This window comes from Somniosus microcephalus, chromosome 20 (assembly GCF_052327205.1).
Source record: "Somniosus microcephalus isolate GS21.2 chromosome 20, FLI_Smic_1.0, whole genome shotgun sequence".
Taxonomy (NCBI): Eukaryota; Metazoa; Chordata; class Chondrichthyes; order Squaliformes; family Somniosidae; genus Somniosus; species Somniosus microcephalus.
Window position 1 is genome coordinate 8580591 of NC_141006.1, and position 24841 is coordinate 8605431.

Genomic DNA, 24841 nt, shown 5'->3' on the forward strand with positions numbered 1-24841 from the left:
CACCCTCCCCATGGGTAACCGCCCCCTCAGCCCCAACACCCTCCCCATGGGTAACCGCCCTCTCTCTACCCCAACACCCTCCCCATGGGTAACCGCCCTCTCTCTACCCCAACACCCTCCCCATGGGTAACCGCCCTCTCTCTACCCCAACACCCTCCCCATGGGTAACCGCCCTCTCTCTACCCCACACCCTCCCCATGGGTAACCGCCCTCTCTCTACCGAAACACCCTCCCCATGGGTAACCACCCTCTCAGCCCCAACTCCCTCCCCATGGGTAACCGCCCTCTGCATCCCCAACACTCCTCCCCCGTTCACACTCCCCGTGGGATCACTCTTTGCCTTTCGGCAGGGCTTTCCTGAAGTTACTGACACACTTAGACCTGGCCACTGCAGGAATTCACCCACTCAGCAACTAGTGAGGTGCCACCATCCCTTAAAACAACAGGGCACTCGGGTCTTGAAAAGACCAAGTCACCCATTCAAAAGAATTCTACACCAGTTAAAAATGTAAAGCATTTCGCAATTTGATATTCAGACTGCATATACAGTATAAGGATTTCCTACATTCCTGGACATTGTACCGAAGAATATCAGTAACAGGTTAATGAGTTTGCATGAGTTTTCTTTGTTCAATATTTTATCAATGTCATCTTGTTCAAATTAAACAGGGGCTGGGTCAGAGCCAAAATAAACTAAATGTTGTCATTTTAAAAGGGGATTGTATGTACACAAATCTCCAGAGGTAGCAGGACAAGTTGATAAGGCTGTAAAAAAAGCACACGAGATCCTGGGCTTTATAAATAGAATCATAGAATGCAAAAACAAGGAAGTTATGCTAAACCTTCATAAATCACTAGTTAGGCCTCAGCTGGAGTATTGGATCCAATTCTGGACACCACACTTTAGAGGAGGGATGTCAAGGCCTTGGAGAAGATGCAGAGGAGATTTACTGGAATGGTTCCAGAGATTAGAGACTTGGTATCTGGAGAGACTGGAGAAGCTGGGTTGTTTTCTTTAGAGCAGAGAAGGTTAAAGGGAGATTTAATAGAGGTGTTCAAAATTATGAGAGTAAATGAGGAAAAACTGTTTCCGCTGCCAGAAGGGTCAGTAACCAGAGGACACAGATTTAAGGAAATTGGCATAAGATGCAGAGGGGAAATGAGGAGAATATTTTTTTACGCAGCGAGTTATGATTATCTGGAATGCACTGCCTGAAAAGGTGGTGGTAGCAGCTTCAATAGTAATTTTCAAAAGGGAATTGAATGAATAATTTGAAGAGAAAAATATTGCAGGGTAACATGGAAAGAGCAGGGGAGTGGGACTAATTTGACAACTCTTTCAAAGAGCCGGCACAGGCACGATGGGCCAAACGGCCTCCTGTTGTGCTGAATGAGTCTACAATTAAAGTTAGGAGAAATTCTAAATGTTCAAAACCAAATGTAAGAGTAGAATTTAAGATATAGTTGTAACTAAAGAAGTGAGGTGAGATGAGGAGACTGTTGTTGGTCCTATAGGGAAAATGAATGATCGATATTTACCTAAAGAAGCCTTGGCCAGGCAACCCTGGGGGAAAAAGGCATCTTAGTAAACTGAGTTATGTGTTGCTTTTTGATAATTTTGAGACATCTAAATATTAGAGATCTCATTTAAAAAAAAAAATTAATTCATAGGATGTGGGCACCGCTGACATTTATTAAGAGTTAACCGTATTGGTGTGGGGCTGGAGTCACACATAGACCAGATCAGGAAAGACAGCAGGTTTCCTTTCCCTAAAGGACATCCGTGAACCATTCCGTTTTTAACGACAATCCAACAGCTTCACGGCCACTTTCACGGATACCAGTTTTTATCAACAGAATGTCTGCCCGCACTTCCTGTCAACTCTCCTCATTATAAATTTCTGCGTCCGCATTTATAATGGGAACTGTCTATGTAAACTTGTCACACTGTAGTTACGCACTTCCCCCAGTAGAGGCACTGAAGCGCCACTACTGGCAAGAGGGTGCAAGTACAGTGCTGTCCCAAATTTACCAACGAGTTTGAACCTCTGCTCCTTGGTCCTACTCTCAACTTATTTTTCCAGGTTTATCTTTTCTGTACCATTTACAATCCTAGAAATCTCAAAACAAGATCATCTCTCAGATGCCTCATTTCCGGACTGAAAAGCCCAGGTCTCCCCTCATAACTAGACCGACACTGGGGACCAGCCATGTGGTCCTTCTCCGTGGTGAAATTGCCATAAACTTGTCCTCAAAGTAGAGTTTTCAGCAATCAGGCTGAACTCTGGGGAACAGACGGAAGTAAAACTAACATTATAGATGGGAGAAACTCTTCAAGAGGCTGCAGCTGGCAAGGACACACTTAGATATATTGCGTCAGGAAAATGAAAACTTGGCTACTCAGGAGTGGGAACTGTATAGCTTCTTTGCTACAGAGAACCAAGAGCTTAAGGGAGCACAACTGCCACTTGATGTGACTAATGGTTCTTTCATAGTGAACCCGAGATCATTACCATTGCCCAGCATGACTGTTTGAGTTGATTGACCTCTAAAGGGTGCAGTCTTGTAATACCGGTGTCACTTCAGGCTGGCTAATGATCAATTGAGGTTTTTTTCGGGAACAAGAGCAGAAAAGATTTGTGTGTCTGCGAACATCTCAAGGCAATCCAAAAAGGATGGGAGGGGGCGATTTCCAGAAGTTTGAAGACTTACAGGCTACACAAGATGATTCAGATAGACGTTAAGTGCCACCTGGAGATACTGGAAAATTCCCTGAGATTTGAGCCAAAGCAGCAAGGGCCATCTACTCAGGGGGGAAGAAGATCCAGTAGACATCACATCTACAGACAGCGGATATCACATCTACAGACAGAGAGACATCACACTGACCCCAGGGAGTGGCTATCACATCTACAGACAGAGGGACATCACACTGACCCCAGGGAGTGGCTATCACATCTACAGACAGAGGGTCATCACTCTGACCCCAGGGAGTGGATATCACATCTACAGACAGAGGGACATCACTCTGACCCCAGGGAGTGGATATCACATCTACAGACAGAGGGACATCACACTGACCCCAGGGAGTGGATATCACATCTACAGACAGAGGGACATCACGCTGACCCCAGGGAGTGGATATCACATCTACAGACAGAGAGTCATCACACTGACCCCAGGGAGTGGATATCACATCTACAGACAGAGAGTCATCACACTGACCCCAGGGAGTGGATATCACATCTACAGACAGAGGGACATCACGCTGACCCCAGGGAGTGGATATCACATCTACAGACAGAGGGACATCACACTGACCCCAGGGAGTGGATATCACATCTACAGACAGAGGGACATCACTCTGACCCCAGGGAGTGGATATCACATCTACAGACAGAGGGACATCACACTGACCCCAGGGAGTGGATATCACATCTACAGACAGAGGGACATCACACTGACCCCAGGGAGTGGATATCACATCTACAGACAGAGGGACATCACTCTGACCCCAGGGAGTGGATATCACATCTACAGACAGAGGGACATCACACTGACCCCAGGGAGTGGATATCACATCTACAGACAGAGGGACATCACACTGACCCCAGGGAGTGGATATCACATCTACAGACAGAGGGACATCACACTGACCCCAGGGAGTGGATATCACATCTACAGACAGAGGGACATCACACTGACCCCAGGGAGTGGATATCACATCTACAGACAGACAGAGGGACATCACACTGACCCCAGGGAGTGGATATCACATCTACAGACAGAGGGACATCACTCTGACCCCAGGGAGTGGATATCACATCTACAGACAGAGAGTCATCACACTGACCCCAGGGAGTGGATATCACATCTACAGACAGAGGGACATCACACTGACCCCAGGGAGTGGATATCACATCTACAGACAGAGGGACATCACACTGACCCCAGGGAGTGGATATCACATCTACAGACAGAGGGACATCACTCTGACCCCAGGGAGTGGATATCACATCTACAGACAGAGGGACATCACACTGACCCCAGGGAGTGGATATCACATCTACAGACAGAGGGACATCACACTGACCCCAGGGAGTGGATATCACATCTACAGACAGAGGGACATCACACTGACCCCAGGGAGTGGATATCACATCTACAGACAGAGGGACATCACACTGACCCCAGGGAGTGGATATCACATCTACAGACAGAGGGACATCACGCTGACCCCAGGGAGTGGATATCACATCTACAGACAGAGGGACATCACACTGACCCCAGGGAGTGGATATCACATCTACAGACAGAGGGACATCACACTGACCCCAGGGAGTGGATATCACATCTACAGACAGAGGGACATCACACTGACCCCAGGGAGTGGATATCACATCTACAGACAGAGGGACATCACTCTGACCCCAGGGAGTGGATATCACATCTACAGACAGAGGGACATCACGCTGACCCCAGGGAGTGGATATCACATCTACAGACAGAGGGACATCACACTGACCCCAGGGAGTGGATATCACATCTACAGACAGAGGGACATCACTCTGACCCCAGGGAGTGGATATCACATCTACAGACAGAGGGACATCACACTGACCCCAGGGAGTGGATATCACATCTACAGACAGAGAGTCATCACACTGACCCCAGGGAGTGGATATCACATCTACAGACAGAGGGACATCACTCTGACCCCAGGGAGTGGATATCACATCTACAGACAGAGAGTCATCACACTGACCCCAGGGAGTGGATATCACATCTACAGAGGGACATCACTCTGACCCCAGGGAGTGGATATCACATCTACAGACAGAGGGACATCACACTGACCCCAGGGAGTGGATATCACATCTACAGACAGAGAGTCATCACACTGACCCCAGGGAGTGGATATCACATCTACAGACAGAGGGACATCACGCTGACCCCAGGGAGTGGATATCACATCTACAGACAGAGAGTCATCACACTGACCCCAGGGAGTGGATATCACATCTACAGACAGAGAGTCATCACACTGACCCCAGGGAGTGGATATCACATCTACAGAGGGACATCACACTGACCCCAGGGAGTGGATATCACATCTACAGACGGAGGGACATCACACTGACCCCAGGGAGTGGATATCACATCTACAGACAGAGGGACATCACGCTGACCCCAGGGAGTGGATATCACATCTACAGACAGAGGGACATCACACTGACCCCAGGGAGTGGATATCACATCTACAGACAGAGGGACATCACACTGACCCCAGGAAGCGGATATCACATCTACAGACAGAGGGACATCACACTGACCCCAGGGAGTGGATATCACATCTACAGACAGAGAGTAATCACACTGACCCCAGGAAGCAGATATCACATCTACAGACAGAGGGACATCACACTGACCCCAGGGAGTGGATATCACATCTACAGACAGAGGGACATCACACTGACCCCAGGGAGTGGATATCACATCTACAGACAGAGGGACATCACACTGACCCCAGGGAGTGGATATCACATCTACAGACAGAGGGACATCACACTGACCCCAGGGAGTGGATATCACATCTACAGACAGAGAGTCATCACACTGACCCCAGGGAGTGGATATCACATCTACAGAGGGACATCACGCTGACCCCAGGGAGTGGATATCACATCTACAGACAGAGGGACATCACTCTGACCCCAGGGAGTGGATATCACATCTACAGACAGAGGGACATCACTCTGACCCCAGGGAGTGGATATCACATCTACAGACAGAGGGACATCACACTGACCCCAGGGAGTGGATATCACATCTACAGACAGAGGGACATCACACTGACCCCAGGGAGTGGATATCACATCTACAGACAGAGGGACATCACTCTGACCCCAGGGAGTGGATATCACATCTACAGACAGAGAGTCATCACACTGACCCCAGGGAGTGGATATCACATCTACAGAGGGACATCACGCTGACCCCAGGGAGTGGGTATCACATCTACAGACAGAGGGACATCACTCTGACCCCAGGGAGTGGATATCACATCTACAGACAGAGAGTCATCACACTGACCCCAGGGAGTGGATATCACATCTACAGAGGGACATCACGCTGACCCCAGGGAGTGGATATCACATCTACAGACAGAGGGACATCACACTGACCCCAGGGAGTGGATATCACATCTACAGACAGAGGGACATCACGCTGACCCCATCATGGCAACCAAGATGGATGAGGTTGGACAAGTTCCTGGAATCAGTTCTAAATCTATGAGCGTATCTGTAATCAGCTGAAGAAATTCGACTTTTAATACAGCAAGTGGACGGGCTGTTTTCTGCTGCTAATTGCTCAGGTGTATAAGGAGTCTAACCAGAAATTAACCTCACTAAATTACATTAGTCTCACACATTTACTTAATATCAACTGATGGCCTCTAGTTTTGCTCTTCCCCACAAGTGGAAACTCTCTGTATCTACTCTATCAAAACCTTTCATGATTTTCAAGACCTCTATTAGGTCACCCCTCAGCCTTGTCTTTTCAAGAGAAAAGAGACCCAGCCTGTTCATCCTTTCCTGATATGTATACCCTCACATTTCTGGTATCATCCTTGTAAATCTTATCTGCACTCTCTCCAGTGCCTCTATATCCTTTTTATAATATGGCGACCAGAACTGTACACAGTACTTCAAGTGTGGGGTCTATCCAAGGTTCGATACACGTATAGCATAACTTCACTACTTTTCAATTCTATCCCTCTAGAAATAAACATAAATTGTTAACACAAATTGTGAGCAAGTGATCCGAGCACTGATCCTTGCGGGACCCCACTTTCCATCTTTTGCCACTCTGAATAGTTACCCTTTACCCCTACTCTCTGCTTTCTGTCTTGCAGCCAGCTAGCTATCCATTCTGCTAATTGGCCCCCGACTCTGCATGCTCTGAATTATTCATTAGTCTAGATATATAAAACATTTACTGTATGACCCTTGTCTACTCTCTCTGTTACCTCTTCAAAGAATTCAATGAGGTTGGTCAAGCAAGACTTTCCCTTTTGAAATCCATGCTGACTATTCTTTATGATGTTTTTGGTTTCACGGTCTAACTTCCTCTTTGATGAACTGGCAAGAAGAGATTAATTCATTCAGTGGTTTATACATATTCTAATTGGGCTGGTAGTGTAAATGTTAATATAATGCAAACTGGTTAGACAAGCCACATTTAGGCATTTGTTATTTTCCTAGATGAGGAATGGTGAAGTTCTTTGATGAAGAATTAAACTGAAGGAGTTAAAGATTTGCTTGGTGCCCTGTGATCAATACTCGAGGTTTATTAGCGTCCCAATGCCAGTTTTCTTGCACCTCTGCACTGCCTCCCCGGTGTCCTGCCAATATTTATCCTTCAACCAGTATCATTAAAAAAAGATTATCTCTTCATCACATTGCTGTTTCATAGAATAGTACAGCACAGGGAACAAGGAAGGCCATTCGGCCCCTCGAGCCTGTTCCACCATTCAATGAGATCATGGCTGACCTGCGACCTAACTCCATCTACCCACCTTTAATATCCCTTAATACCTTTGGTTAATAAAAATCCATCAATCTCAGATTTAAAATTAACAATTGATCTGTGATCAATTGCTGTTTGCGGAAGAGAGTTCCAAACTTCTACCACCCTGTGTGTGTAGAAGTGTTTCCTAATTCCACTCCTGAAAGGTCTGGCTCTAATTTTTAGACTATGCCCCCTAGTCCTAGACTCCCCAACCAGCGGAAGTAGTTTCTCTCTATGTGTTCCCCTTAATATCCTGAAAACTTCGATCAAATCACCTCTTAACCTTCTAAATAATAGGGAATACAACCCTAATTCATGTAATCTCCAGGTAATTTAACCCTTTGAGTCTGGGTATCATTCTGGTAATACGCTGCACTCCCTCCAAGGCCAATATATCCTTCCTAAGGTGTGGTGCCCAGAACTGCTCCCAGTGCTCCAGGTGTGGTCTAACCAGGGTTTTGTACAGCTGCAGCATAACCTCTATCCCCTTGTATTTTAGTCCTTTAGCCAGCATTCCATTAGCCTTTTTGATTATATTCTATACCTGTTCATGACCTGACCTGGACTGGAACCCCCACCCCACCCCCTCACCACAAGTCTCTTTGGACCGCCACTGTTTTTAGCTTTTCACAATTTAGAAAGTACCCTGTTCTCTCCTTTTTAGATCCAAAGTGGACGACCTCACATTTGCCGACATTGAAATCCATTTGCCACAGTTTTTCCCCATTTACTTAATCTGTTGGTATCACTTTGTAATTTTATGCTTCCACCTACAATGCCGCCTATCTTTGTCTCATCGGCAAATTTGGATACGTGACTTTCTATGCCATCATCAAAGTCGTTAATAAATACTGTGAATAGTTGAGGCCCCAACACAGATCCCTGCGGGACACCACTAGTCACATCCTGTCAATTAGAATACCTGTCCATTATCCCGACTCCCTGTCTCCTGCCGCTCAGCCAATTTCATAGAAACATAGAAGATAGGAGCAGGAGTAGGCCATTCGGCCCCTCGAGCCTGCTCCACCATTCAATGAGATCATGGCTGATCATCCAAATTCAGTACCCTGTCCCTGCCTTCTCCCCATATCCCTTGATCCATTTAGCCTTAAGAAATATATCCAACTCCTTCTTGAATATATTTAATGAATTGGCCTCGACTGCCTTCTGTGGTAGAGAATTCCACAGGTTCACCACTCTCTGGGTGAAGAAATTCCACCTCATTTCTGTCCTAAATGGCTTACCCCTTATCCTTAGACTGTGTCCCCTGGTTCTGGACTCCCCGACCATCGGGAACATCCTTCCTGCATCTAGTCTGTCCAGTCCTGTCAGAATTTTATAAGTTTCAATGAGATCCCCTCTCATTCTTCTAAACTCCAGCGAGTATAAGCCCAATCGACCCAATCTCTCCTCATGCGTCATTCCTGCCATCCCAGGTATCAGCCTGGTGAATCTTCGCTGCACACCCTCCATGGCAAGAACATCCTTCCTCAGATAAGGCGACCAAAATTGCACACAATACTCAAGATGTGGTCTCACCAAGGCCCTGCACAACTGCAGCAAGACATCCTTGTTCCTGTACTCAAACCCTCTCGCTACGAAGGCCAACATACCATTTGCCTTCTTAACCGCCTGCTGCACCTGCATGCTTACCTTCAGCGACTGGTGCACAAGGACACCCAGGTCTCGTTGCACTTCCGCTTCTCCCAATCTATTGCCATTCAGATAATAATCTGCCTTCCTGTTTATGACACCAAAGTGGATAACCTCGCATTTATCCACATTATACTGCATCTGCTATGCATCTGCCCAATCACCCAACCTGTCCAAATCATCCTGGAGTTTCTCGGCATCCTCCTCACAGCACACACGCCCACCCAGCTTTGTGTCATCTGCAAACTTGGAGATATTACATCTAGTTCCCTCGTCTGGATCATTAATATATATTGTTAATAGCTGGGGTCCAAGGACCGATCCCGGCGGTACCCCACTAGTCACTGCCTGCCACTTGGAAAAAGACCCATTTATTCCAACTCTTTGCTTTCTGTCTGCCAACCAGTTCTCTATCCAAGTCAATACCTTGCCCCCAATCCCATGTGCCTTAACTTTAAACGCTAATCTCTTATGCGGGACCTTATCGAAAGCCTTCTGAAAGTCCAAATACACCACATCCACTGGTTCTCCCTTATCAATTTTACCAGTTACATCCTCAAAAAATTGCAGTAGATTAGTCAAGCACGATTACCTTTTGTAAATCCATGTTGACTTTGTCCGATCCTGTCACTGTTTTCCAAGTGCTCTGCTATTACATCTTTTATAAATGGACTCTAGCATCTTCCTCACTACCAATTTCAGGCTGTAATTCCCCGTTTTCTCTCTACCACCTTTTTTGAATAGTGGGGTTACATTATCTACCCTCCAATCCATGGGAACTGTTTCAGAGTCTATAGAATTTTGGAACATGACCAGCAAGGCATCTACTATTTCTAGGGCCACTTCCTTGAGTACCCTAGGATGTAGATTATCAGGCCCTGGGGATTTATCAGCCTTCAATCCCGTCAATTTCCCTAACACCATTTCCCTACAAATACTGATTTCTTTCAGTTCCTCCCTCAAATTAGACCCTATGTTCCCCGACATCTCTGGGAGATTATTTGTGTCCTCCTTTGTGAAGACAGAACCAAAGTACAGGAAACTTTGAGTTATCCGGAGGCGAACCATCCGCCAAGCTGGAGCCACCGGCAAAAATCAGGAGCCGTTTTTTATTATTTTCGTTTGTTTTCTTTGCTTTTTTTCCCCCAGTCAAGCACTGCAAGGTCTGTAGCTATAGCAACAGCTTTAGCTACAGACGCTTGCAGCTGCGCCCAACTGTTTAGAAGCTGTTGCTAAGCAACAGTGTTTGTTGTCAGATACGGAGATAAGAATCTCCGTATTTTTCAACATTAACTCTGGAGTGTCCGGCAGTTTTGAGGGAACGGCAGCAGCTCAGTCCCGTCGGTGCTGGATACCACAAAGTTTCCTGTATGTATTTAATTGGTCTGCCAGTTCTTTCTTCCCCATTATAAAGTCCCCTGATTCTGACTGCAAGGGACCTACGCTTGACTTCACCAATCTTTTTCTTTTCACATATCTATGGAAGCTTTTACAGTCAGTTTTTATGTTCCCTGCAAGCTTACTCTCATACTCTATTTTCCCCCTCTTAATTAATCCCTTTGTCCTCCTTTGTTGAACCCTAAACTGCTCCCAATCCTCAGGTTTCCTAACCAGGTCAATAATTTGCCTTCAATTCCATGGGTTTCAACTTTAGTTAACAGTCTCTTATGAGGGACTTTATCAAATGCCTTCTGGAAGTCCATATAAACATCCATAGACATTCCCCTGTCCACTACTTTAGTCACCTCCTCAAAAAATTCAATCAGGTTTGTCAGGCTTGTCCTATCTTTCACAATCCATGCTGGCTCTCTCTGATCAACTGAAAATTTGAGGTGTTCAGTCACCCTATCCTTAATTATAGACTCTAGCAATTTTCCCGACAACAGATATTAGACTAACTGGTCTATAATTCCCTGGTTTCCCTCTCTCGCCATTCTTGAATAACGGAGTGACATGCATAATTTTCCAATCTAAAGGAACGGTTCCTGAATTGAGAGAATTTTGGAGGATTATAGTTCGGGCATCTACAATGTGCTCACCCACTTCCTTTAAAACCCTGGGATGGAAACCATCTGGTCCTGGGGATTTGTCGCTCTTTAGTAACATTATTTTTTTCATTACTGTTATTTTACTTACATTAATTTTATTGAGTCCCTGTCCCTGATTCAATATTAGTTTCCTTGGGATTTCTGGTATGCTATCCTCTTCCTCTACTGTAAATACTGACGGAAAGTAATTATTCAACATGTCCGTCATTTCCTTATCATTGACAGTATCACCAATATCGGTTTTTAAGGGGCCAACATTGCTCCTGACTACCCTCTTTTCCCTAATATAATTGTAAAAAATGTTTGTGATGATTTTGATATCCCTTGCAAGTTTCTTTTCAGACTCCCTTTTTGTAGTTCTATTTGTTTTGTGACCCTTTGCTATTCTTTGCATCTTTCCCATTCGTACAGGGCCTGTTTGCATCAGTGTAAGGAGATATCAAAGGCATTAATTAAACATTTTCAGATCGCAAATTATACACATACACTGAATCAAATGAATTTCTGCAAATATTGGCTTGGATTACAGTTTTAATGCTGCCTAAAATGATCAAAAAATTGTATTTTTAGTGAGGTTGGCGGAATGAAGGTAATTACGAATAAAATTCAAATTCTGTAAATTGTAATTAGGTTAGATTTCGGGATTCCATTACATCTCATTACAGGATTCCCTTCAGAAATGATTAAAATGGAATTCTGCTTTCTGATTGGAGAACCAGGCCCACGTGATCCCAGGTACGCTTCCGCACCGTCTGCGTCCCTGGGATCCGTGGCCCGTTCCGCTGCCCTCCGCCTCGCATCCTCAGATGCGCCGCCAGCAGGAAGGCTCATAATTCTTTCGCGGGTCGGAGGTGCATTCCGGGGGTACGCCTCCGACCACAATTTTTGGCCCACTCTGTTCTTGCACCCCCTTTAAAAATTGTACCAGTTAGTGTGAATGGTCTCTCCTCATTCTTCCTACCAAAATGTTTCACCTCACACTTCTCTTCGTTGAATTTTATCTGCCATGTGTCTGCCCATTTCACCAGTCTGTCTATATTTGAGAACTTGCTGTACAAAATTATCTACTACGTTACAACTGTGACTACACTTCTTTAAATGGCACTTAGTTGGCTGTAAAGTGTTTTGGGACGTCCAGAGGTTGTGAAAAGTGCTATATAATTGCAAGCCAATCTTTCTTTTTATGCATTTTCCTTCTTGTGTGCAGTAATTCACCGTTGCCCACATTAATTTAATTTGCCACTGTTCGGCCCAGTCACATATTCTATCCAACACATTCTATCATTTCTGAGCTGCCTCTAATATGTATCTGCCCTTTTCTTTCCTTCAGCCAATTTCTTATCCATTCCCAAGATTTACCCTGAATCCTCACAGCTTTGAGCTTTACTAACAGCCTTTTATGTGAAACATTGTCAAATCTCTCTGGAAGGACCAGCATAGTCACTTCTAAGATGTCAAGGAGGTTGGTCAGTCAGGACAGAATCATAGAAAGTTACAGCAGGGAAGGAGGCCATTTCGGCCCATTGTGTCCGCGCCGGCCAACAAAGAGCTATCCAGCCTAATCCCACTTCCCAGCTCTTGGTCCGTAGCCCTGCAGGTTACAGCATCCCAAGTGGTTAGGATTCCTGCCTCTACCACCCTTTCAGGCAGTGAGTTCCAGACCCCCACAACCCTCTGGGTGAAGAAATTTCCCCTCAAATCCCCTCTAAACCTTCCACCAATTACTTTTTGACCCCTCTGCTAAGGGAAATAGGTCCTTTCTATCCACTTTATCTATGCCCATCATAATTTTATACACCTCAATAAGGTCTCCCCTCAGCCTCCTCTGTTCCAAGGAAAACAGACCCAGCCTATCCAGTCTTTCCTCATAGCTAAGATTCTCTGCTCCCGGCAACATCCTTGTAAATCTCCTCTGTACCCTCTCTAGTGCAATCACATCTTTCCTGTAATGTGGTGACCAGAACTGCACGCCGTACTCTAGCTGAGGCCTAACTAGTGTTTTATACAGTTGAAGCATAACCCCCTGCTCTTGTATTCTATGCCATGGCTAATAAAGGCAAGCATTCCGTGTGCCTTCTTAACCACCTTATCTACTTAGCCTGCTACCTTCAGGGATCTGTGGACATGCTCTCCAAGGTCCCTTTGTTCCTCTACACTACTCAATGTCCTACCATTTAATGTGTATTCCCTTTCCTTGTTAGCCCTCCCCAAATGCATTACCTCACACTTCTCCGGATTGAATTCTATTTGCCACTGTTCTGCCCACCTGACCAATTTATTGATATCTTCCTGCAGTCTACAGCTTCCTTCTTCAGTATCAACCACGCAGCCAATTTTAGTATCATCTGCAAACTTCTTAATCATACCCCCTATATTCAAGTCTAGATCATTGATATATACCACAAAAAGCAAGGGACCTAGTACTGAGCCCTGCGGAACCCCACTGGAAACAGCCTTCCAGTCACAAAAACACCCATCAACTATTACCCTGTTTCCCGTCTCCGAGCCAGTTTTGAATCCAACTTGACACTTTGCCCTGGATCCCATGTGCTTTTAACTTCGTGACCAGTCTGCCATGTGGAACCTTATCAAAAGCCTTGCTAAAGTCCATATACACTACTTCCCTTCTGAATCCCTTGTCAACTGCTGTTTAATAAATTATGTTCTTTTACTTGTTCTTGGGACGTGGGCGACACTGGCAAGACAACATTTATTGCCGAGGTCATCAAGGGTCAACCACATAGTAGGAGACTAGAGTCACGTGTAGGCCAAAACTCTCGGTTACTCGTCAAGTACCAGAAGCAACCATTAAGTGCCCTGGAGTACTGCAGACTTGCCTGGTTGAAATATCGAGTCTGCCAGACAGTGTTCATTTGGTTCCAAACTTCATCTGGGAGCCCCCTCAATCAAAGACCCGTTCCCTTTCCTACCAAGAGGATCATCGCAAGTCAGTCATTAGACAACTGGCAAAGAGTGGGTTTGAGGCTTCAGTAGGCAGGCAGTAGGTATCACAATCTCATCAGCAGCATAGGAACAGGAGCAGGCCATTCAGCCTCTAGAGCCTGTTCTATTAGATCATGGCTGATCTGTACCTCAACTCCATTTACCCGCCTTTAATGCATATCCCTTGATATCCTTGCATAACAAAAATCTATCAACCTCAGTCTTGAAAGCTCCAATTGACCCCCAGCAGCCATAGCCTTTTGGGGAGTGAGTTCCAGATTCCCACTACCCTGCGTGTGGAAAAAGTGCTTCCCGATTTCATTCCTGAATAGCCTAGCTCTAATTTTAAGATTGGGCCCTCTTGTTTTGGACTCTTCTACCAGAGGAAAGCGTTTCTCTCTATCTAGCCGATCAGTTGAAACACCTCGATCATCACCCCTTAATCTTCTATACACAAGCCAGCAGTTGGAGGTGCGGAGCTTCAGCAGAAGTTGCTTGGCTCTCGACCACAGTAGGCAGCAACCCTGGATATACAAGTGTGCGCTGTCAAACCCGATATCTAGCAGCTGTCACCAAGTCTCAGAGCTTTTACATGACAGCCATCTGCCGTCAGCATGCTGGAGGGCCAATTGGATATTCTAGACATCCAACCTCAAACTAGGTGTCTTCATCACCAATGGCTTAATCCAAGCCTTCACGTGAGGAAAGAGGTCAGTGCGCGAGGCTGACTCCCCTCCAGAGGGCTCAGTGACAGATTACTGGAGCGCACCGACTCCCCAACTTGTATTTGTTACCCCTTCTAGAGCAGGAGCTCAGTGGAGAAATTGCAAGTAGGAAAAGTGGCAAGTAGGGGATTAATGGAGCGACAGCATTTGAACACTGGGCAGCAGCAGTCAGGAAACTCTGGGTACGTACTTGTTCACTATCTCCAAGTCCCTGTAATCCTTCTTCAGCATGGTCGGTGGCAGGTCATCCAGCTGGCTGGGAAATTCTGCAATCAGGAAAAAAACATTTAAATGTAATGAATTTGGGACTTCATAGAATCATGCAGCACAGAGGGAGGCCATTTGGCTCATCGTGTCTGTGCCGGCTCTGTGAAAGAGCTCTCCAATTCGTCCCACTCCTACTCTTTCCCCACAGCCCTGCAAATTTTTTATTTAAGTATTTATCCAATTCCCTTTTGAAAGTTACTATTGAATCTGCTCCCACCACCCTTTCAGGCAGCGCATTCAGTTTTTTCCAATTGACATCCCCTCCAATACAATCAAGCAGAGTCAACATGGTTTCATGAAAGGGAAATTGTGTTTGACAAATTTACTAGAGTTCTTTGAGGGTGTAATGAGCAGGGTGGATCAAGGGGAACCAGTAGATGTAGTGTATTTGGATTTCCAGAAGGCATTCGATAAGGTGCGACATAAAAGGTTACTGCACAAGATTAGAGCTCACGGGATTGGGGGTAATCTATTAGCATAGATAGAGGATTGGCTAACTAACAGAAAACAGAGTCGGGATAAATGGGTCATTTTCCGGTTGGCAAACTATAACTAGTGGAGTGCCGCAGGGATCAGTGCTGGGGCCTCAACTATTTACAATCTATATTAATGACTTGGATGAAGGGACCGAGTGTATTGCAGCCAAGTTTGCTGCTGATACAAAGATAGGTGGGAAAGCAAGTTGTGAGGAGGACACAAAGGGGGAGAAATTGGGTGAGTAGCGCCACCTGATGGCGCCTAAAGAGGCAGTCAGTGGCTGTAGCGCCACTGGCTGCGCCTCCCGCGATATTCAGCAGGGGCGCTAATGGTGGCGCTAGCCTGTTGCGCTGCGCCACCACCGATGACGTCATCGGTGTGCGCAGCGCCCCAATCGCGCCCCGTTCACGATATTTGGTAGCGAACGCCGCTATAGTGCCGTTCGCTACCCGCGCCCGGTTCACGGGGCCTTGCTGCGCCGGCAGAGGCGCAAGTTAAGGTGGAGGTGCGGGGCGGCCGCTTTTTTCGTCGGACGCCTGCCAGCACCTCCGTCCCCGGCCTCCTGACCCCCCCCCCGCGGCATTGCCGGCTGTTTCCCGAGGGCCCAGCACTTCTCCTTGGTGCCGGGCTCTTTTGCCGGCACTCGCGATCGGGGTTCGCGCTGTTGCAGGTCCCTCCCCCTTAACAGAGGGAGGAAGGCCTGCAGTACCGCTGCGGCACGTTGCGCTGCGATATTCAGTTTCAGCACCTCGAGCCTCGCCCCGTCTCCCTCTAGGGGCACTTCAACTGAATTTCTGACGATCGCTACAGCTCCGAACGCTGCACAAAAACCAGTGCCCAGGCGAACTTGGCGCCAGTTTGGCACCTCAACCCAATTTCTAGGCCAAAGAGTCTGCAAAGGAATATAGGTAGGTTAAGTGAGTGGGCGAAAATTTGGCAGATGGAGTATAATGTGGGAAAATGTGAGGTTATCCACTTTGGTAGGAAAAATAAAAAAGCAAATTATTTTTTAAATGGAGACTACATATTGGCCCAGAAATTCCAGAACGGGGCTTGCAGCGCGTGCAAGCCCCGTATTTGCACTTACCCCGCGCTCGTGCCGATCAGATTCTGGGACGCCAGAACTTGCAGAAACAGAAAGCACATTCCCGGGCAGCGTATGACGTCACGCCGCCCAGGAGTGCAGCCAGCGCGAAGCCAGGAGCGTGCAGTGTAAGTGAGACATGCCCCTTGAGGTCTCAGTTTCACTGGACACGCCCCCAATGTTTCTGTCAAGCTGCTAAGGATTTTTACATGCAAAGCAGCAGTTTAAATAGGTTTTTGGAAGTTTTTTGAAGATTTTGGTAACTTTTATAAACTTTTTAAAATGTTTACATTATTTTGAGTAATCTGAAGTAGTTTTAAAGAGAATTAAAGCAATTTAAAGACTTTTAAAAGCCCTAAAAGAATTTTTTAAATTCCATTTATTTATTTAGCAATGTCGTCGTCATACGTGTCTTCACACTGTTCCCTTTGGGGAACTGTATGAAGTGGTGGAAGGATTTATGGCCATGATTAACGCTCATTCCGTGACCGTAACCATCTTTGAACCAGCCATTAGGGCGGTTAGTCCTATGGCGGGAGGGTTTTACGGGCTCCCACAAGCTATACAAGGAGGGGGGCCACCCACACCCACAGACGCAAATATCCCACTGGATGTCAACCCAGAATTTAGAGCCGGAGCTCCGACTCCACTTGCCGGGACTGTCTGGAGCGGGGTTCGAAACCCTACCCTGATCTGGCCCAGCGGCGGGGATCCTACCGCTATGACAAGGGCCCAATCCAATTAGCAACGTGAAATGGCAGCATAGGGCTCCAGTCACGGGGAGGGAAAAGGCGCAGGAAACGTATGGGTGTCACCTTTTGTGCGGAGTGGGCCTTTTGCGTAGCAGTAAGCATCCCCGCCGCTGGGCCAGAAGGAGTAGGGTTTTGAACCCCACTCCAGACAGTCCCGGCAAGTGGAGTCGGAGCTCCAACTTTAAATTCTGGGTGGACATCCAGCGGGATACTTGCGTCCGTGGGTGTTGGTGGCCCCCCCCCCCTCAGATGGGTTGTGGGAGCCCGTAAAACCCTCCCGCCATAGGACTAACCGCCCTAATGGCTGGTTCAAAGATGGTTACGGTCACGGAATGAGCGTTAATCACGGCCATAAATCCTTCCACCACTTCATACAGTTCCCCAAAGGGAACAGTGTGAGGATACGTACGATGATGACCTCTTGCGCAATGCACCTCCTTGGGCCCTCAGTCGCAGATGCGAGGGGGCAAGTCGTGCAATTGTTAAATTTTTTATTTTATTGACATGTAAAATGTTGGCCCAGTAATTCCCTTCCAAATGCGCTAGTACGGTCGGGGTACTTACGCATCTGGCCGGATGAAATGCCGGTTTTCAGCATTCACAGTGCATGTGGGGAAAACCGGCATTTCCTGTCCTCTGAACGAAGGGGTTGAGAGGCAGAACGCGTGCGACTGCACAGGCAGCGCGTGCGCAGTATAATTCGCCGCTTTCATTAATGCTTTCAGTGAGGTCCAGTCATTACAACTTACACATGAAAAAAGCATGGGTACAGTTGCTCCACAGGCTGCGGAGGAAGATATTTCTTATCGTGGAGCTTCTGAAAGTATGTATGTCTGTATATATTCCTTTGCGTGTTATGTATATATTCCTTTATTTACGTGTATGAATGTATTATTTAATTATGACTTTCAGAGAAAGTAACTTATTGGAAAATCATAATTAAAAACATATATTCATACACATTAGTAAAGGAATATAAAACATACATACATATACGTAAAGGAATATATGTGGACATACATACATAACTCATTCTCACATTCCATTCACACAGCCACAATTGCTCCTTCTACCTACCGTTCTGAAAACCCTTTTAAAAAAAAAATTTAAACTTTAAAACTTACTTAAAATTTCTTAAAATAACTTCCCTCCCTTTCCCAAACAAAAATATTGCATTTCAAAAGCTCCACGATAAAATATATCTTCCTCCGCAGCCAATGAACAACTTTACACTTGATTTTTTCACGTGTAACTTCTAAGGACTTACCCTCACGGATTTCATGAATGAAATCCACGAAGTTCACTGCGCAAGCGCTGCCTGTGCAGTCGCACGCGCTCGAGGTCTGGAAATGCCGGCGTTCCCCGCATGCGCTGTTCATGCTGAACGCCAGCATTTCCAACGGCCAGAAGCGTGAGTAAGCCGACCGTACTCACGCTTCTGGCCTGGAATTTCTGGCCCAATGCTGCGGTACAGAGGGAGCTGGGGGTCCTCGTACATGAAACTCAAAAAGTTAGCATGCAGGTACAGCAAGTAATTAGGAAGGCAAATGGAATGTTGGCCTTTATCGCAAGGGGGATGGAGCATAACAGTTGGGAAGTCTTGCTACAACTGTATAGGGCACTGGTGAGACCACGCCAGAGTACTGCGTGCAGTTTTGGTTTCCTTAGTTAAGGATATACTTGCATTGGAGGCAGATCAGATAATGTTCACTAGGTTAATTCCTGAGATGAATTAGCTGCGTAAATAGATGTAAACGGATTATGATATAATTGGGATTACAGAGCCATGGCTCCAGGGTGACCAAGGCTGGGAATTCAACATCCAGGGGTATTCAATATTCAGGAAAGACAGGCAAAAAGGAAAAAGAGGTGGGGTAGCATTGCTGGTTAAAGAGGAGATTAACACAATAGTAAGGAAGGATATTAGCTCTGATGATGTGGAATCTGTATGGGTAAAGTTCAGAAATACCAAGGGGCAGAAAACGTTAGTGGGAGTTATATACAGACCCCCAAACAGTAATGCCGAGTTTGGGGATGGCATTAAACGGGAAATTAGAGACGCGTGCAATAAGGGCACAGCAGTTATCATGGGTGACTTTAATCTACATATAGATTGGGATAACCAAATTAGTATCAATACTGTGGAGGAGGAATTCCTAGAGTGTATACGGGATGGTTTCCTGGACCAATATGTCGAGGAACCAACTAGAGATCAGGCCATCTTAGACTGGGTATTATGTAATGAGAAAGGATTAATTAGCAATCTTGTTGTGCGAGGCCACTTGGGGCAGAGCGATCATATGATTGAATTCTTCATTAAGATGGAGAGTGAAGTATTTGACTCAGAGACTAGGGTCCTGAATTTAAATAAAGGAAACTACGTTGGTATGAGGTGTGAGTTGGCTAGGATGGATTGGGGAACGTTACTTAAAGGGTTGACGGTGGATAGGCAATAGCAAACATTTAAAGATCGCATGGATGAACTACAGAATTTGTTCATCCCTGTTTGGCATAAAAATAAAACAAAAAAGGTGACTCAGAAACATAGGAGGAGCAGGAGTAGGCCATTCGGCCCCTCGAGCCTACTCCGCCAGTCAATGAGATCATGGCTGATCATCCAAACTCAGTACCCTGTCCCTGCCTTCTCCCCATATCCCTTTAGCCTTAAGACTCAACCGTGGCTAACAAGGGAAATTAGGGATAGCATCAGATCCAAGGAGAGGACATATAAATTGGCCAGAAAAAGCAGCAAACCTGAGGATTGGGAACAGTTTAGGATTCAGCAAAGGAGGACAAAGGGATTAATTGAGAGGGGGAAAATAGAGTATGAGAGTATGCTTGCAGGGAACATAAAAACTGACTGTAAAAGCTTTTATAGATATGTGAAGAGAAAAAGATTGGTGAAGTCAAGCGTAGGTCCCTTGCAGTCAGAATCAGGGGAATTTATAATGGGGAACAAAGAAATGGCAGACTAATTAAATACATACTTTGGTTCTGTCTTCACAAAGGAGGACACAAATAACCTCCCAGAGATGTCGGGCAACATAGGGTCTAATTTGAGGGAGGAACTGAAAGAAATCAGTATTTGTAGGGAAATGGTGTTAGGGAAATTGACGGGATTGAAGGCCAATAAATCCCCAGGGCCTGATAATCTACATCCTAGGGTACTTAAGGAAGTGGCCCTAGAAATAGTAGATGCATTGCTGGTCATGTTCCAAAATTCTATAGGCTCTGGAACAGTTCCCATGGATTGGAGGGTAGCTAATGTAACCCCACTATTCAAAAAAGGTGGTAGAGAGAAAACGGGGAATTATAGACCGGTAAGCCGGACATCGGCAGTGGGGAAAATGCTGGAGTCCATTATAAAAGATGTAATAGCAGAGCACTTGGAAAACAGTGACAGGATCGGACAAAGTCAACATGGATTTACAAAAGGTAAATCGAGCTTGACTAATCTACTGGAATTTTTTGAGGATGTAACTGGTATAGATAAGGGAGAACCAGTGGATGTGGTGTATTTGGACTTTCAGAAGGCTTTCGATAAGGTCCCGCATAAGAGATTAGCATGTAAAGTTAAGGCACATGGGATTGGGGGCAAGGTACTGACTTGGATAAAGAACTGGTTGGCAGACAGGAAGCAAAGAGTTGGAATGAACGGGTCTTTCTCCGAGTAGCAGGCAGTGACTAGTGGGGACCTGCAGGGATCGGTGCTAGAAACCCAGCTATTCCCAATATATATTAATGATCTAGATGAGGGAACTAGATATAATATCTCCAAGTCTGCAGACGACACAAAGCTGGGTGGGCGTGTGTGCTGTGAGGAGGATGCCGAGAAACTCCAGTATGATTTGGACAGGTTGGGTGATTGGGCAGATGCAGTATAATGTGGATAAATGCGAGGTTATCCACTTTGGTGGCAAAAACAGGAAGACAGATTATCTGAACGGCAATAGACTGGGAGAAGGGGAAGTGCAACGAGACCTGGGTGTCCTTGTGCACCAGTCACTGAAGGTAAGCATGCAGGTGCAGCAGGCGGTTAAGAAGGCAAATGGTATGTTGGCCTTCATAGCGAGAGGGTTTGAGTACAGGAACAAGGATGTCTTGCTGCAGTTGTACAGGGCCTTGGTGAGACCACATCTTGAGTATTGTGTGCAGTTTTGGTCGCCTTATCTGAGGAAGGATGTTCTTGCCATGGAGGGAGTTCAGCCAAGATTCACCAGGCTGATACCTGGGATGGCAGGAATGACCTATGAGAGATTGGGTCGATTAGGCTTATACTCGCTGGAGTTTAGAAGAATGAGAGGGGATCTCATTGAAACTTATAAAATTCTAACAGGACTAGACAGAATAGATGCAGGAAGGATGTTCCCGATGATCGGGGAGTCCAGAACCAGGGGTCACAGTCTAAGGATAAGGGGTAAGCCATTTAGGACAGAGATGAGGAGGAATTTCTTCACCCAGAGTGTGGTGAACCTGTGGAATTCTCTACCACAGAAGGCAATTGAGGCCAATTCATTAAATATATTCAAGAAGGAGTTAGATATATTTCTTAAGGCTAAAGGGATCAAGGGGTATGGAGAGAAGGCAGGGACAGGGTACTGAATTTGGATGATCAGCCATGATCTCATTAAATGGCGGAGCAGGCTCGAGGGGCCGAATGGCCTACTCCTGCTCCTATCTTCTATGTTTCTATTAAGGGGTTGTCTTATGAAGAAAGGTTGAGCAGGTTAGGCCTACACTCACTGGAGTTTAGAAGAATGAGAGGGATCTTATTGAAACATATAAGATTCTGAGGGAGATTGACAGGGTCGATGCAGGGAGGATGTTTCCCCTCGTGGGGGAATCTAGAACTCGGGGACACAGTTTCAGAATAAGGGGTCGCTCATTTAAAACTGAGATGAGGAGGAATTTCTTCTCTCAGAGGGTTGTGAATCTTTGGAATTCTCTACCCCAGAGAGCTGTGGAGGCTGGGTCAGTGAATGTATTCAAGGCGGAGATAGACAGATTTTTGAGCTACAGGGAGTCAAGGGTTATGGGGAGCGGGCAGGGAAGTGGAGTTGAGGCCAAGATCAGGTCAGCCATGATCTTATTGAATGGCGGAGCAGGCTCGAGGGGCAGAATGACCTCCTCCTGCTCTTATTTCTGATGTTCTGTGCTTCCTGCAGCACTGCCTCTTGCTGGGGCTCAGCTGCACTCACTGGCCGTGCGGGGACACGTCCACTGCCTGTGGGAGGGAGCGAAGACCAGGCCCCTCCCAGGTCTCACCTGCGCTCCTCACTGGGCAGTGATGGGGAGCTGGGGCCGGGGCCGGGACCGGGACCATCGCCCCCGCTGAGCCGAGTCCAATGAAAGGTGTGTGAGCGGCCAGGGCCTGGGCCCGGGGCGGGGGAGGCTGCCCGCCGGCCGGCTCCAGGCGCCCAGCTTCATCCCCCAGACAGCCGGGGTCTGTGCAAGAGGGTTTGAGTACAGGAACAAGGATGTCTTGCTGCAGTTGTACAGGGCCTTGGTGAGACCACATCTTGAGTATTGTGTGCAGTTTTGGTCGCCTTATCTGAGGAAGGATGTTCTTGCCATGGAGGGAGTTCAGCCAAGATTCACCAGACTGATACCTGGGATGGCAGGAATGACCTATGAGAGATTGGGTCGATTAGGCTTATGCTCGCTGGAGTTTAGAAGAATGAGAGGGGATCTCATTGAAACTTATAAAATTCTAACAGGACTAGACAGAATAGATGCAGGAAGGATGTTCCCGATGATCGGGGAGTCCAGAACCAGGGGTCACAGTCTAAGGATAAGGGGTAAGCCTTTTAGGACAGAGATGAGGAGGAATTTCTTCACCCAGAGAGTGGTGAACCTGTGGAATTCTCTACCACAGAAGGCGGTGGAGGCCAGTTCATTAAATATATTAAGACGGAGTTGGATATATTTCTTAAGTCAAAAGGGATCAAGGGATATGGGGAGAAGGCAGGGACAGGGTACTGAATTTGGATGATCAGCCATGATCTCATTGAATGGCGGAGCAGGCTCGAGGGGCCGAATGGCCTACTCCTGCTCCTATCTTCTATGTTTCTATGTTAGCGACACATTCTCCACCCACCTGCAGCTTTCCTGGACACACTGGCGTAACCGGCCGCGCTCTGCACCAAACCCGAGCCTGAGGGGAAAAGACAGCCAAGAGTCAGCGAGGCCCAGCCCGGCTCAACACCCCGCCCGCCCCGCACCCAGCAACCTGCGGGAAGGCCACCCACCACCCCCGGCCCGGACAGACCCTCAGGGACAGGTAACCCTCCCTAGCAACCCCGGGGGCCGGGTCACTGTGTCCCCGAGGCCCCAGGCCGGCTCCGGGTCCCCGGGCCCGGGTACCGCCCTCCCCACCACCCCTCTCACTCACCAGGCCGCGGCCCAGCCCGGGTTCCGGCTGCTCCTGCCGCCCGGCAGTGCAGGTAGCGAGCGGCCCGGCTCGCGGAGAGGAACAGGCCGCGATCCCCGGACCCCAGCAACGCGCACACCGCCCTCCGCAACATCACTGGGCACCGAGTGCAGCCCGGAGCACGTCACCACCTGGCGACCGTCAGCATGGCAACCGCACCGCGATAGGCGCATCCCATAATAACTCCACACCCCATAATAAACCCCGTAACACCATAATAACCAGACACCCCATAATAACCCACACCCCATCATAACCCCGCACCCCATAATAACCCCATAACCCCACACCGCATAATAACCCCACACCCCATAAAACCCCATAATAACCCCGCACCCCATAATAACCCAATAACCCCACACCCCATAATAAATCCCACAATAACCAGACACCCCATAATAACCCCACACCCCATAATAACCCCAAAACCCCACACCCCATAATAACCCCATAACCCCACACCCCATAATAACCCCATAACCCCACACCCCATAATAACCCCATAACCCACAATAACCAGACACCCCATAATAACCCCACACCCCATAATAACCCCATAACCCCACACCCCATAATAACCCCATAACCCACAATAACCAGACACCCCATAATAACCCCACACCCCATAATAACCCCAAAACCCCACACCCCATAATAACCCCATAACCCCACACCCCATAATAACCCCATAACCCCACACCCCATAATAACCCCATAACCCACAATAACCAGACACCCCATAATAACCCCACACCCCATAATAACCCCATAACCCCACACCCCATAATAACCCCATAACCCACAATAACCCCACACCCCATAATAAACCCATAACCCCACACCCCATAATAACCCCATTACCCCACACCCCATAATAACCCCATAGCCCC

At 47.0% G+C, this 24841-nt stretch overlaps 1 protein-coding gene across 2 annotated transcripts in view; it reads right to left on the reverse strand.

Annotated features, from left to right (window-relative positions):
* LOC147103043 (small ribosomal subunit protein uS15m-like) overlaps window positions 1-24106 on the reverse strand; it is a 49793-nt gene extending 25687 nt beyond the window's left edge. Inside the window, exons 1-3 of one of the 2 annotated variants that reach the window (XM_085962316.1) lie at window positions 23913-24104; window positions 23619-23675; window positions 15132-15207 (exon numbers count right to left, since the gene is read on the reverse strand). In XM_085962316.1, the coding sequence (XP_085818442.1) occupies window positions 15132-15207; window positions 23619-23675; window positions 23913-24045 (266 nt within the window). In that variant the 5' untranslated portion in view covers window positions 24046-24104. Of the gene's footprint in view, window positions 1-15131; window positions 15208-23618; window positions 23676-23912 lie in introns of both variants that reach the window. The other variant, XM_085962317.1, reaches the window with a different exon arrangement.
* Window positions 24107-24841: the final 735 nt, after the last annotated feature.